Source organism: Gymnogyps californianus, chromosome 2 (genome assembly GCF_018139145.2).
Source record: "Gymnogyps californianus isolate 813 chromosome 2, ASM1813914v2, whole genome shotgun sequence".
Taxonomy (NCBI): domain Eukaryota; kingdom Metazoa; phylum Chordata; class Aves; order Accipitriformes; family Cathartidae; genus Gymnogyps; species Gymnogyps californianus.
Genome location: NC_059472.1, coordinates 113,921,455 through 113,936,970, shown reverse-complemented (window position 1 = coordinate 113,936,970; position 15,516 = coordinate 113,921,455). Strand labels below are relative to the sequence as shown.

General features: G+C 43.4%; 2 protein-coding genes across 2 annotated transcripts in view; one reads left to right on the top strand and one right to left on the bottom strand.

Annotated features, from left to right (window-relative positions):
* Nucleotides 1–7,988, bottom strand: part of NPSR1 (neuropeptide S receptor 1) — a 60,392-nt gene extending 52,404 nt beyond the window's left edge. Inside the window, exon 1 of the mRNA XM_050915831.1 lies at nt 7,842–7,988. Coding sequence (XP_050771788.1) covers nt 7,842–7,988 — 147 coding nt within the window. The remainder of the gene's footprint in view (nt 1–7,841) is intronic.
* Nucleotides 1–15,516, top strand: part of LSM5 (LSM5 homolog, U6 small nuclear RNA and mRNA degradation associated) — a 756,742-nt gene that overhangs the window by 3,995 nt on the left and 737,231 nt on the right. The window lies entirely within an intron of this gene.

Genomic DNA, 15,516 nt, shown 5'->3' with positions numbered 1-15,516 from the left:
AAAAAACAAACCAGGAAGATCAGTTTTCCTGAGGCAAACAAGTGCCATGCAGCTTGACTGATTCTAGTCAGGGATTTATAGTCAGTTTACCTCTAAGGCAAATTGCACTTTGGACTGCGACACCGAAAGAAATCAAAGAAAGACACTCGTGGGCACAATTTAATTAAGGAGTCTTAAAGGTACTGGCACAACCTCTGACATAATTAATGAAGTTTTTTAAAATAAATAAACAAAGCAAAAATAAATAAAAACCCCTCTGTCTCATACTGCCAGATTCTTCCACAGCAGAAACCCTAGCAGAGCCTTGTGGGGTCTAACTGCTGCCTACAATTATCTAATGGGAGGATGCAGAGAAGATGGAGCCAGGTTCTTCTCAGAAGTGCACAATGAAAGGACAAGAGGCCAGCAGTAAGAGTTGTAACATGGGATGTTTTGATTAGATACTAGGAAAAAAATGTTCATCATGAGGGTGGTCAAACACTGGGATGGGAGCCCAGAGAGGCTGCGGGATCTCCATCCCTGGAGATATTCAAAACTTGAGTGGACACTGCCCTGAGCAATCTGGCATAGTTTGAATTTGCTTTCAAGTGGCTGGTGCGGGTGACCTCCAGAAGTCCTTCCCTACCTGAATTATTATGCACACATAAGTATGCATAAGACCCATTTTCTTAAGGAATGTACTTAAAACCAAAAGGTACTTATACAGATGTAATCAGATGAGCACTTTGCACAAGTTGTGTATTATTTATTGTATCACAGAAACATGAACAACTCAGATCTTTGTGGGAATCTTTATGTAAATTAAAATTCACCCTGCAAGTAAAGAGTATAGGTGTAAAGGCTACTGGCATGGAAATGACACAAACATATTAGTCTTAGGGAAAAGGACTTTAAAAGGATAAGATGGCATTTGTCTTAAGCTTATGTGGAGGCCTGAGATGAAGAATTTCTGCCAGGGTGTGACCAGCTTAAACAAGGAGCTGTCAGTAGTAAAGTGTGGTGTCACTGAAGGGATCATGACTATTGTTATTTTTACCAGCTACAAAATAAAGGTTCTTTAATACACCAAAAAGAACAAACTTGGTTAAAGTGCCAACTGGAAACATCCATATTTCTTCTTGTGTTGAAACTTTCAACACAATTTGGGTTGTGAAAAAAAAACCCCTAACAGAAATCTGCTTGAAGATAAGCTGTAGGTGCATTGCACATACTTTAGTTGTAGATAGCAGTTCTGACTGTCAAGAGGGAACAAAGTAAGGGGCACTCAAATATCTTACAAAAAGAGGGACAGTGGATGGAATACTTAGGCTAGAAATAAGCTTTATACAGTAAATGTTAGTCACCTGAATGTGAAAGTTCAGATGATTAATTCAAACCACCTCCTAATGCTCAAGAAAAGCTGCAAAAATGGCTGGATCACTCTTGATTCATTTGCTGATAGGCCTTGTCTCAGTAAGAAACACACATGCTAACAACTGGGAAGATCACTGAAATCTTATGCCCTAGTTGTCACAAGCAGCAGAAATTGTACTGGCCATCCCTGTGATACAAGTGTGTTTTGAAAGAATGTTCTCCATCTAGCAAGGCAAAACTGAGAAGATGTTTCTATACAGCATTCACACAAGATGTTCCTGAAAATTTCGGGAAAGCAATTTGATTGACATCGAAAAGCTCTGGGAAAACTCACGCGAAAATAAGAAACACTGAGAAAAGAGAAAGTTCAAAGCTAAGTTTTATATTTTGTCTTTGAAAGTGCTTCCACTATGATTGAATTTGAGAGGAACACATTTGGGCAGGCAACAAGCCCTGTAGGAGTTGATTTTTTTTTTTTTATTAGCTGGCCTGGAATGGAGCCTGATTCAAACCGCATAAATACTAGTTCAGCCCCAGGTTTGCCTCTGGGACTGCTGCTTTCCCATTTCAATAGCACCGGTCATGCCTGATAGTTTTCCTATCATCTCCTGCGCAGAGGCTGCCTTACTGAGATGCTTTCTCACAGGCTGGCTGTGTTATCCTCCCAGCACACAGCTACAGGTCATTCTGGTGAACCTGGGATGTGCTGCCACACGAGGCCTTCACAACACGTCAGCGGTGCTGGCAACAGTCACTCCCCCACGGGTCCTTATGGTTAGAAGAAGGGCACAGCTGGAAGGGACCCGAGATGATGTTTTCTGTTCTGCCAAACTTGAGAAGCAGTTTTGCATGAGCTTGTGTCCATATGGTATTGCACTAGTAGTCTGTGAATGTTAATGTGTTATATAGAGGAAAAATGTATTTTCTCCCTTCTTTTAGACTTAGAGAAACAGACAAGCTGAGGAAGCCTATTCACTAAATCAGGACACTTTCCCATGGAAAGGGGTAATTATGTTATTAAGATTACTTTCACTTCTTTTTGAAATCTAGTAAAGCTGTATTTATCTTTTTTGTGAATCCTCAGTTTTTTAAAAATTTATGTCTCAGCTCTGACTTCACCATCACGGATGAGGCACGGTCCTTTCAGTGCGCAACATTTAATGCACGTGAATTGCTGTGATCTTTCCAAGGTCAAATAACAGCTAAACAAACCACCCCCAACCCTGCCCCAAAATCCTCCATAGGTGTGACTGGGATAGAGGGGAAGATTTTCAGTCAATAACAAATGGTAACAATTCAATTTTACTAGCAGATAGTTCACATTTGCCATTCTGCTGTGCTTTGGTACAAGATGGATAATAAATGGGGACAGTACTGTTCAGCTATTGCAGGATTTTTTTACCCATTGCACCCTAGGAAACTTGCACAGAATTAGACAAACAGATATGCCTGATTTTAATGTCATCAGGAAAGACACATTTTTCATGGTGTACCTATCTATTTTTTCCTAGAACATTTTCAACATGAAGAGATAATATTAGGTCACTCAATGGTTCATCCATAATTGTATGATTTTGATAGCCTTATTTAAAACTGTGAAATGCTGTTTTTTCTTAATCACAAAAAGGGGTGAAATGATTAAGTATGCCTAATCTGTACAATTAAAACATTTCAAAAAACTGGAGAAATTAATACTTTCTAGGCATATTTATATAGGAGAGGCAGACAGATGCAAACCCTGTAGCTGTGTGGACCATGGAGTCAGAAGTATGAGGGTTGCTAGTATAAAACCACCAAAATCAGAAGTATGAGGGTGACTAGCATAAAACCACCCAGATCAGTTGGCTCAGAGCTACCCCTAGTCAGGCTGTCATACAGCCAGATCACTTCTGTGTTGCATTTAAGCTACTACATAAAGCCAGCCTGGCCAAAAGCACTGCAGATTTGTTTCACAAGGAGATCAGCTATTACATTCTCCGCACAGCATCTCAGGAATAGCAACAGTCATTACGGCATATTGCAGACGCTGCCTTCAGGAGTTCCTGACACCTTATTTGTGTAGACTTAATTCTCCTCCTCTCCCCTCACTGAAAGATTGCAAAGTTACTTACGAATTATTTGATATGCCTGTTTTTCTAAAATGTATGATTGCATTTGCAGAGATTACTCCAGAAATTTGACAGCACCCATTATTATTTTTCTATTTTGTATTCAATGATGGGATGCTCTGTGAAGTTTGCTTGAAAATCAGAATGAGCAATAGCATAGGCGGATGCTTTCCAGGAGATAAAGAGACTCCTGCATTTGGATGAAATGACAGGGACAACAGAATCTGACTTAAACAGGCTCTGAGGACACCTGGAGCCAAATCCTCATTACCTGATAGTCCTACAAAACAAGTCTGTGCAAACCTTCTCTCCATGCGTTGGTCTCCTCAGCTCTTTGCTGGAGATGGTAAGCCCTGACCTTTGTAAAGAGCATTAGGCTCCAAGCACGTGCTCTTAGATTTGTGCTTACTCTGGCATGGCTGTGCAGTCCTGTTTAATATCTGAGCTATGTGGGCTAAAACGTGCAGGTATAGGGAATGCTACAGTGCGGGGGGAGGACAGTCACAGGCAGAGAGTCAAACAGTCCTTCCTGAAACAAATGGGGAATTTAGATTTTATGTATAAAATCATTTGTGGTGGATTCGATATGCACATTGTTCCTCCTGAGAGCTCTCACACTTCAGCGTCACTGCTATGGCGATGCTGCATGGCACGGGGACCAGGGCTCATGGGGGCAGAGGGAGGGGGATGTCAACATGTGGACCAGTGGCTGGGGTTCCCACCTGGCAGGGGAGAGATTGGGGTTCCCAAACAACCTTGGGTGTAAACGATAAAACCTTTGTGTCCTGCTGCACAGGTGAGGGCTCAACTCTACACATCAGAAAACAGAATAAGAAAATGGACTAGATGATGGAAGTCAGCCCCCTCTCCTGGGAGGCAGGAGATCATGGTGGGAACACAGTCCCACCAAGAAAGGAACAGGAGCTGGGACTTTTCTCCTTTTGAGCACTCCAACTTTTACTCTATTGCATAAAAGTAGGGCATCCTGTTTCTCAGTTGACCTCTTAAAAAAGGGATGAGCCCTACTTAATCCTCTCTGAGGACAAGCACATGCTCCTACCATTGAAGAAGCTTTGGGGCTGTTGGGGGCCTGGCAAGGGGACGTCCTTCCTCCAGCCCTGACAAAGCCTCCCAACCCTGTGGACAACTGGGACAAACCCATTCTGAGATTTCAGCTTCTCTCCAGGCAGGTTTCTGGTTTGCACCTTGTCAGGTTTGTAGAGTTAAGAAGGTCCTAAAGTGGAGGAAGGCCACAGGTGTTCAGATGATCTCTGTTCTTTTCAGATTACTGTATTTGGCAGAGGGCAGCTGACACTTGCTTAGAGCCCTTTTACACATAGATTAAATGCATATGGGGGAGATTGTAAAGGGATGTCATGAACTCTCCTTTGGCCTGGGAGGTTGGAGCTGTAATTAGTACCAATTTGCACATCTGTTCTGAATTTGGTGCTGACACAGCCAACAGGACTTACTGTGGTTTCAGACAGTAACCTACCTGGATGCCTCATGTAAAGGCACCCGGGAAGAAATATGGTCTGGGTTTTCAGGGACCATTTGCTATAATACAGCAGCAAGACCTGAACGTAGGTGAGGATGAGCCGGTGCCTTTGCCGTGGGAAGCACCAGCTCATCTTGCATGCTGAGTGGGGCGTGGGTGCACCCAATCCTGCCCCAAGGGCTGCAACTCTGCACGCCGAGAGCAAGCCTAGTTAGCGCACATGGCCATGGCCCCAAAGCAGACTTCATGGGCAAAGCCTTGGTGAGCAGCTGGCCAAGGAGCTACGGTAATGACTACCAGAAGGGAAATGTGCTCTCCTCCAAGTGGATGAAATGCTCCATTTCCCAGCCAAAAAGGAAAAAAAAAAAGAAGAAATCTAACTGAACTGGCAAAATGCTTTCTAATCTGAAGCGGTGCAGGATTTAGTTGATAAGCTCTGAAGAGGAATAGACAGAAACTCAAATGCTTCTGAAGCGGGGAGCAGGGAAGCACTCACAGCTCAGCCTGTAACAGGACTTTTTGGCACTGAAATGCTCTAAGGCGCATTATTTTACTTTTGTCACGTTGCCACCACAGTATAATGCAGACACCACCTTAGGTGGGTACCGGCTGTCCTTTTGAAGCATGGGAGGAAAAGAAGAAACCAGTGCTTGCTACCATAGTTTGAGCAGCGTGTGAGATACTCTTCGTAGCTGTCATTAGGTAAAATCGTTAAAAAGTCATTAACACAGGAACTGCTCCAGGTACTGGGTGAGTGTCACTCCCTTGTCTCCATTTATCGGCTTAGATCATGTTTTCCTATGACCACTTTGGTAAGATAGGTTGCACCTGCAGCAGAAATAGCTTATGTGCCCTGTCTGAATCCTGGCACGCAGGCTCTGGAGTCAACCTGTGCAGTGGCCATTCATCCAGCCTGCCTTTACTGCCAGCCATGGGCTACAACGTGTTTGAAAATCCCAGTAAAAGGCCAAAACCCCATTTGTAGCCACATTTTGAGCACTGAGCTCTGGCTTTTAATCCGTTTTAATCCATTCAGCCCATTTCAAGCTGAACCTTTTGTTGCTTTAGCTGCTTAAGCAGACCCTTGTGAAGAGGAAGGAGATGCTGCTTGGCTTGCTGGAAGGGGCAAGGACACAGCCACAATGTGGGCAGCGCTGGCGGACAGCCAACCGAGTCAGCAGGTATCAGCAACACCTTCCACATGTGAGCTTTTACAGAGAGCTGAAATTGCTGGCAGGGAGCCCTGTCTTCCCTGCACCGTAGTCATCAGAGCAGGTGCTTTGTCCCTCCTTTCCTGCAGCAGCACCAGCTGTCACTTGTCTCCAGAGTCAAAATATTTCCATGCCTATCAACAGCTAGTAATTGATGTGAAATCAGTGAACCTCCTTGCAAAGTTCATGCTATATATGCCAGAGCTAGACATCTGACAGAGGAGTGCAAGTCTAATGAGAAGCTCTCAGCTAACAGAATCAAGTTCCCTTTAGCAATGGACAAGCATGCATGACTATCCATGGTTTCCTAATTATTGTAATTTACTCAATCTCCCCTATTAAGGAGCATTTTTCTGCCTGGGAACTTTCTAATCATGGAATTAATTGTCATTTTTACCATTATAAAATACTGCTCCCATGACATTATTCAGATTTACAGCCCTAATTGTGGAAAGAACAAAGGAGATAAAGAGAAAGTTGTTAAAAATATTTTGCTTGTCACTTCTGATCTTTTTCAAGAGCATTTTAGGAGTCTAACATGGAGAGAAAAAAAAGAGGGGAAAAAAAAAGAATTTTCATCCTTGAAATCCTAGATAAGAAATTACTGTCTTATCAAGAAAAAAACTGTATGAGCAGCATGTTAAAAGAGACCGTCATTAATTAATTGTAGAACTACAGATCAACTTTTTCTTTAATGGGGTGGAAACCTGTTGTAACTCCACTGATTCCACTGGCATTGTGCCAAAGCACTATCTCACAGAAATCAAAATTGCCTCTGAACATATCCCCTTTTACCTAACATACCGCCAAATGATGTAACTGCCTATATCTTTCCAGTTGAAAGTGATCTCTTTGGTCCTGAGCTCCAGAAGGAATGGCAGGGTACTCCTTGTCAGACTTTTTAATAACTTGAACTTCACTTGTACAATGTGCCACAACAGTAAAGTGACACATGGCACGCAGCATGAAATCAAGCAATGACAACAGGCAGAGAAATCTGAAGGAAAGATGAATTTCTGTACCTCTTTCATCTTTTTCCTACATTCACATATTACAATGGTGATGTTTGTTTCTGGAAGATGAATGAATACACTTCCCATGTCACTCAACAGCATTCACTACTGAATGATTCATCTGGTGCATTCTTAACAGCAGCCTTCAAGAGACACTGCATCCCCCGCTCAAGTTAAAAACAAACAATCAAACCAACTAATTAGAACCTGTCCCTCCTGATTAAAAAAAAAAACAAACAAAACCAACAAAAAACCCTCTCACTTGTGTACAATGTTTGTGGCAGCTGGAAAATTGAAAAGAAATCCCTTATGTCAAGATGATGGCTATAAGAAATTACATAAAAGATGTGTTAAACTAATACAAGCTTTTCATTAAAGATGCATGTATAATTACAATATCTCTACAGAAAAACAGTACCGTCCCCTCTTGGAAGGGGATACAATTGGCTAAGACCTGTAAGTCTGAATTCCAATTCCTAGAACTATTTTGTTTTTCAGTAAATGCTTCACACATGCTGTCTGCTGTCTTTGCAGGGGAAAAAAACACCAATATCTGGGCAAAAATTTCAGTAATCCCAGTTGCCTCCCCGCAGAGGTGCTGAAAATGCACCAAAGCTGCAAGCATGTGAGAAAAGTAATGCACGCCTTAAAAGAATACCTTAAAAGAATAGTAAAAGGATCCCCACTCCTCTTCTGCCACCACGTCAGTGAAAGTCACCGTTTCAGTGCAGGTGACAAGGGTAAGATCCAGCCAGCCGGTGCCTCCCTGGGAGATGCTGCTGGCCTCTGTGGAGCCGACCTCCATCACTGGATTTTGTTAGAGTTGTCTAGGTTTTTGTAAGAGTTAACGCAGCCAGGCTTCTCCTGTAAAAGCGCAGCAACAAAACCAGCTTCTCACTGCTCCACCACTGGCTACCAGAGGCGTCGGGCTTCAGTGCAGCTGAGTGATAAAGAAAAAAAAAAAAAGGCAAACTGGCATCATCCCTTTGAGCTTTCCTTTGATACAACTCTGATGACAGCCATCCACATGCTCTTTCCAGCAGCAGGAGCAGCAGCCAGTAAGAAAGTCAGCACACGTGGACCCAGCCACGTGCTTTGTGGGCTCTGGATTGCCTTGCACCCCAAGTTGTCAGCTTTGGAGTCAGGCACACCTGTAAAAGCATGGACCTCCTCCCTGCATTAAGCTCAGGAGCCTGGCTATTCCACTCAACAGCTTTGCTTATTACCTACTCGAGTTCAGCCCGCTTTGATTTCGATTACCTGCAGAATTATGGTATATCCATATACAAGCACCAACACGCTCTCCTGTATTAGCAAAACCCTATTAAGTTTTTAGACTTAAGCTATCATAGTTTCCCTGTCAGTGTCTATCTGACTTCTGAAGTTGTCTTTACCAAGAAAAAAAATAAATCATAAATAGGCCTTCGCACTTACCTTTGCAAAGAGCTCAAATGTGCTGCACACCCAGTACAGGCAGTGCTTTCTTCACCGTATGGAGAGCCTGTCTGGAAAGGTATGGCTCCTAGGATCTGCTAGTGTCATTTAGAGGGTCAAGGACTCTTCAGAACAAGGTAATCCATTATCTTTCTACTCACTGATTTTCTGGAGACTGATCTCACCTACCCTCTGTTGATTCAGATGTTTTTTCCCCATCTCTAGCGGTGTTACCCTGGGTTTACACCAAGATGGCAGATGAGAGTGTGCCCATCTTCCCTGACCGGAGCACAAAATCACATGTAAATCCAGAACTTGTTCAGCTTTGTGGAGATGCTCTGCCTCGATACCAGCACAATCCTAAGCAGAATGTGATGAATTTCACAGCCATGCCCCACCAACTCAATTTCCCGTTACCTGCTCATGGCAGAACCCAGTCCTGTGCTTATGCGTGTGCAAGCATGGATGGCTGTGGGGGAGATCGGGAGGCGTTAAACTCCTCGCTCTGGCCAGCACAGCACACCCTCTCCCCAGCTGCTGGAGCAGGGGTCTCCACAACATGCCCACAGCATCCGTGCCCATGGTCCAGGTGGGGCTGTGCCCACCCGCACCTATGTGAGCAGCAAGAGAGGGGCGACTGCAGGGCCCTCCGGCTCCCAGGGCCAGTAATAGCACGGGATGGGGGCACAAGCAGTGAAATTCAGGTCTAGGTTTTGACTCTGAACCCTCCCAAGCTGCGACATGTCTGGATCTGGGGCGTTGGACCAGGCTGTTCTAGGGACCGGAGACACCTCTGGCTGTCTGAGCAATATTTGGACCTCTCCAGGAGATACTGGAATCATTCAGAGGGGGGAATTGGTCCAGGCCCATACAGATAATTAGTACCAGTCATGATGAGAAAGGATCAGCACTGATCCGGATGCACCAGTGATAAATATTTAACAGCAGCAAATGATGCATAGGTTGGAATGTGATCAGATAAAAAGAAATGTCCCAGAACCACTATGTTTTGCTGAAAACCATTGGGAAAATGCTCATTAATATATTATCCAAAAGAGAGGAGGAAATATTTCTGAAGTTTTTTCTAACTGATCGTACAGGTTGATTCTGAACCTCTGCTATGAAGTATTTAGGTAGCATCCAAGCTTCTTGAAAACATCCTACCAGTTTTTTTTTCTTTTCTTCCTTCTTCCTACCTTGCTTTCTTATATTTACAGAATTCTCTTTCTTAGAGTTAAGATTTATTACACTGAATGGGGTTTTTTTGGCGCTCTCATTCCTACAGAGCTCTTATGCTCAAGCATATTACAGGCACTAAGAGGCTTTTCAGTAGTTACATCGCACGCCAGATCGTACACAGCTCTCAGGACTAACCAAGAGTGACTTCTCTTGTGGCTTTGCCAGCTACTTGCTCTAAGTAGTGCTTACGGTGCTATAAAAGGCTATACCGTGCCCCGCTCCAGCACGTTCCAGGCTACACAGGGGTAATTCAGGCCTTCCATTCCTATTAGATTTTCTGTCTTTTGAGTATTTCTCAGTCACTGTCACTGCCCTGGTTTGTTGGTGGCTGGTTTTGCTGAAATGCTGTTTTCTTTCCATTTAGTCACAGAATTTGAAACCATGGGCTGTCTATGGTACCACATCTAGAATTAACCTAATTCTCTAGGATACAACACTTTGTTTTTAAACCTCTACAAAGTCATGCCAGCTCTCTGAAATTTGGTGTTTGGGGTTTGTTCCCCCCCAACACACACACTCCCCACCCTGAGATTAAGCAAACTGTTTGAATACCTCTGAAACAAATGGCGAAATAAAATACTTTAATGATTGAATCTCAAAAGCTTACAAAAGGCAAGATCAAATCCTAGCAATTCCTCTGTGGAGAAGGAATAGCTGATTGATTCCTACAACTGACTTAGTTGTTTTCCTCAGCTAGGACATTGAAAAGTCTCTGAGAACTTTCAGCAGTTGAAGAGCTTAAGACAGTTTTACAGAGAGAGAAATTGAGCCTTTGCTCTGCTTTAATATAAAATGCTCTCAATTAATTATTCTAAGACAAGTTTTTTCTAATGTATAATAAAATGCGATGCTGCTTTCTTAACCTTTTTGAACGGCTTTTTTTTAAGTCACACTTTAGCATTGCACGACAGCAAAAGCATGCTTCATAAGTAGGAAAGATTAAGCAATTTTGAAAATGATCTTTAAGCAAAAAGAATGAATTATTTGGAAGAATAATAGAGAGGACTTGTTTTACAGGCCGCTTCATTGGCCATTCCCTTTATCTTGGTCTCAAAAGCTACACAAATATAGTTTTCTTAAATAAAGCCTTAAACCAAAGGACCAGAAAACGTAAGAACATAAATGGCTCCAGTGAAAGCTGAAGAGAATACCCTGCGGTTGCAGTGTGTAACAAAACTGATATCCTCCATGTGCAGACATATGGGGGAAGACCTGCAACGCATATCTTGTATCTCCCCACAGTGGCATGATTTTCCTAACTGGCAAGAAGAGGAAACCCTGTACAACTGCAGAAAGTGAAACCGGGAGATTGATACGATGAGCTAGATGAAGGTAGGTACCTCTGGAAAAAAAAGAAGCAATGAGTCAAAGTTTTTAAAGACCAGGTACAAAATAGTGATTTTGATTATTTAAGCCAGCAATTCCTTATGCAGAGACTCCGGTCTTTCCTGCACAGCAGCTGTGAAACACAATAGATGGAGATGGGTCATTTTGTGCACCACTGTCTGGACACTCCACGGCAGGCAGAGGTGCTGTTGCAGCCACGATGGACATTGCTCTCCAAAACCCAGCAGCAGTAGGAGGAGGGACTGTGCAGGAATATGTAGTTCCTCCTATGCTATGCATTTCCCTGTTTTGTCTTCCCTGATAGAAACTGTTGTGTGGCAGTATTTGTTGTGCATGTTGTTGATAAATCAGCCAGTCTAAACATTCTGATGTGTCTAATTGTTTAAAAAATTAGGCACATCTGAAATGGACAGAAAAAAGGTCTGCTCAAGTCTACATTATTTTTTACAGAGAATTTATAGTAGATTTCTCTTTGCTGCATTTAGGCAGTATTGGGAGTAAATTGAAAAAATATTTGGATTTTTGCTGTTTGGAGTTTCCTGCACCCTGGAGTAGTTAGGCATAATCATATTAAATGCAAAGAAGAAATAATGCTATCAGACTGCAGGAAGAAAGAGAACGAGATATTTCTTGCTTCTAAAAGAACGGCAAGTTAATTGCTTTTCTGTAAAAAAACATGCTTATCCAAATCTGTATATGCTGGCTTTGGAAGAGGAAGGTCAGTCTGCTCTTCCCGATGCGCCGCCCTTCTCCCCAGAAGCTGAACGTCTGGGGCAGCGCAGAGGGGCTCAGCTGCCGACTCTGGCAGCGTAGGACCACTGGAGAGCTGCATTCCCGCATCCCTGCTGCACAGGAGAGGAGCAGAAATTACACATTAGTGACACAATTCCTGTTGTCTGACATACATAAGCTCGTTTTCCTTTAACTTACAAGCTGCTTAGCACGCACATTGTTTTCCTTTGGTGCGGTGCCTCTGGAGGGGCGCGGATCTGTTCAGCACGGGTGGGCAATACCCGAACAGGCTGAAGTACTGCCCTCAGGGCTGGAATCGACCAAGGCTGAAAGTGGCCCCAGAGCCTGGGCTGTGCCTGGGCAGGGACGCCCGTGTTTCTGGACTCTTGGAGGTCACTGCTGTGTGCGAAGCAGGGGGCTCCATATGTGCCTTAGCTAGGGTGCAACTATTCCCCCACCATATTTGCACTCACATTTTTTTTAGCCTCTCCAGGTGGAGATGACATCAAGTTTCTAAATCTTCAAAGACTTGAAATAGCAATGATCTTTTATGAACTAAATATACAGATACTAGGTTTTCTTGACAGAAACCTCTAACTCCCGTTCTCCACCTTTCCGAATGAAGTGGCTGTAACTTAGGATTTGAAGATTCAGGGGACACAGCAAGATTTCAGAAGCTGGTTTCAACCTCACTCCGAAGCATTTTATTTCAGGATCTGTATCCCCAAGCAGGACCGAGAGATGCTGCCTGGGAGCCTGGCAGCAGCATGCTGACACTGCCAATCTCAGCCGTTCCCAGATTGCTCTTTGCAAGCATGTCAATCTCACCTACACACTGCAGAGAAATCCGGGTTGTGACTCTGTCCCAGCTGCGCCACATGGGTCACCTCAGGCCACGGGGCCGACAGCCCGCTGCGTTCGCTGGTTCCCCGAATTTCTGAGTTCTGGACCTAGAGGCTGGCAGCTGGAGCTGAAGAGCCTTTCCTTTTTATGGAGAAATTTGTGTTTGATTTTCATCCAGAATCTGACCAAACTCAATTTTGAAATATTAAAAGCATCACAGAATGACATGACTGCTCTCTGCTGGACTCCAGCCTGATCTCTGACCTGTCAGTGTCTACCCAGCTTTGAATCAGATCCCCAAACTTCCAGCAAGTGGATTCTTCCTATTAATTTTTGGATCAGATCTTTTGCAAAAATCTAGATTTTACCTATAGTAAAGCACTGGAGTTGTAGAAATCACAGAAAATTTTTATAATAGTAATGATAAAATATGAGCACGTTGTTTCTCTTCCATAGATAACTTAAGCAAATTTAAAAAGGAGGAGATTTTTTCACATCTTCATTACTGTTTGTAGTCTTAATTCAGATTGGTCCACTTTACAAAAAGGATACACAGCCATTTATCTGTTTTTGCTAAGAAACTCTTGCAGAAGAATAAGAAATCCTTAAGGTATTCTCTTTAAAAAGAAGCAAGCAGATGAAGAAAACACGTAGAGGAATGCCATTAAATATGAATATCGTGTTAGTGGAACTGTCAGACACCCTGAAATTTCAAATCCCTTCGCTCTGTTCCCCTCAATATAACCATCAAGAAAATCATATATTTCGCAAGGGCCTGATTCTCCATTCATTCAGTCTGTTGCAGAGCAGGATTGCTTCCTGTTCAATGACTGGAACTGCAAGTAGCTTTAGTGAAAAAAAAGCCAAGCCCCATGAACTGAAACAGGCGCCTGATAAATGTGCATTCCTATAAAATACTGAGACAGTCAACATAGTCACTTGGAGTATTTCTACTTTTAAGGAGCGGAGCAGGTAGCCAACACGTATGGCATCCATCAGGTCCTGGCAAGTAGTTGTGCATAGGGATGCCAGTAGGTAGGTAGAATAAATTCACAACTCGCATCGTCACCAGAAAGATTTTTCCTTCAAAATCTTCTGCTTCCAATTGCCAAGGCACCGTCTGCTCTTCTCAAAGCACTGCAGCTGGAAAGGGAAAACAGCTCAGAAATAAAGCTGCGCTGCCAAATGGGAAAGGTGGCTTCAGGTGAGCCCTGGCTGGCTCCCAGCACTCCCGGCAGGCACACAGCCAGCCTGCCCGACTGCATCGCCCCGCAGACCATATGCTCGTTAACAGGGCAACCGCAGAGAACAAAACACCAGCCATATGGATGTCCTGTCCTTCTCCTCCCGCCACTTACGGTCCCAGTTAACTACAATGAGCATTAATGCACATTGAGAGGGGGGCAGAGAGGCTGTGCAGACACAGGTACTAGTTCCCATTTTGTCTACAACTGGCATCAGCCGCTTGTTGTGCATTTATACAGTCTTCTGAGCTACAAGCCAGAGCCTCAGCAGGGCCAGAGCTCTGTTTCGCACAGTACAGGAAGGCCATTAGAGGAAAATTGGGTTCAAGGTTTCCACAAGTCAACTTCTTGCAGTGTTTTAAACAGCCACTACTGATACATATTGCCTTTAACATATATAAATAGGAATTCTTTTCAATGCAGTTTTCATATTGTTGCTTAAAAGCATTTTTCTTCCCTTTGCCCATGTGTAATTGAACTAAAACCAATTTAACAGGGAGTTGGACTAGATGATCGTTGTAGGTCCCTTCCAACTGAAAATATTCTGTTCTGTTCTATTCTGTTCTATTCTATTCTATTCTATTCTATTCTAACCAACTCTTAGTCCATCTTAGACTACCGTGTATGGGTATCACATCATACCTGCTTTGGGAGATAAATACTTCTCTCCTCCCACTCCTTACCCCCCTGTCTGCTACCTCTGGTGGTTGCACACAAGATGTCATTTCCATTATTTCCATTCAAGCCTGCACTGATTTAAGAGTTGTTCCGCCGTTAGAGTGCAGAGGATGCCTGGAGCTGATAAACCTCTCTTTTCCTCTGCAGGGGATGAAGAATAATCCGATGGCTAAGACACAGGCTTGGAGTTCAGGGAAGATATCAAGTTCCTTGCTCCTCTACACATTCCCATTCTGACCTTGGCCAAGCACTCTCTTTTCCTGTAGGGAATAGCTTTGTAAAGTGAAGGTGTGACGTAAAGTCACACCCTTCTGGCTGTCATTCCTCATCCACCTGGCCTCTGTTGTCTCCGTAGTTATCCCCGACTCTGGGCACACAGAGCACTTGGAGTATCCAGCTGAGCATTCAGCTATAATTTTTGACAGAGCCTCTATAAACAGGGACCTAATCCTCTGCTTAAAGAAGGATGTGCCCTTGCAGCACCATGGTCCTTGAGTGCTGAATCTGAACCGATGAAATCATCAGTGAGCTAAAACTGTGCTGAGCCTCCTTTGCAAAGCATGGGTAGGCAAACCCACGCAGTAAGCGAGCTGTTCGTTTCACAGCAAACTGAACTTCTTCTATGAATTTCTGTTGGGCAGAAGATTTATAAAAACACAATTCTAGGTAAAGTTTAAAATTAAAGTTCAAAACATGGCATAACCCAATAATTTATACATTTGAACATGTTTTAAGACTATATCGCCAGCATTAGTCTCCGATTAAATGGTACTACAGATGCTACAGAGAGAGGAGAGAGTGATCTAGACAAATTAG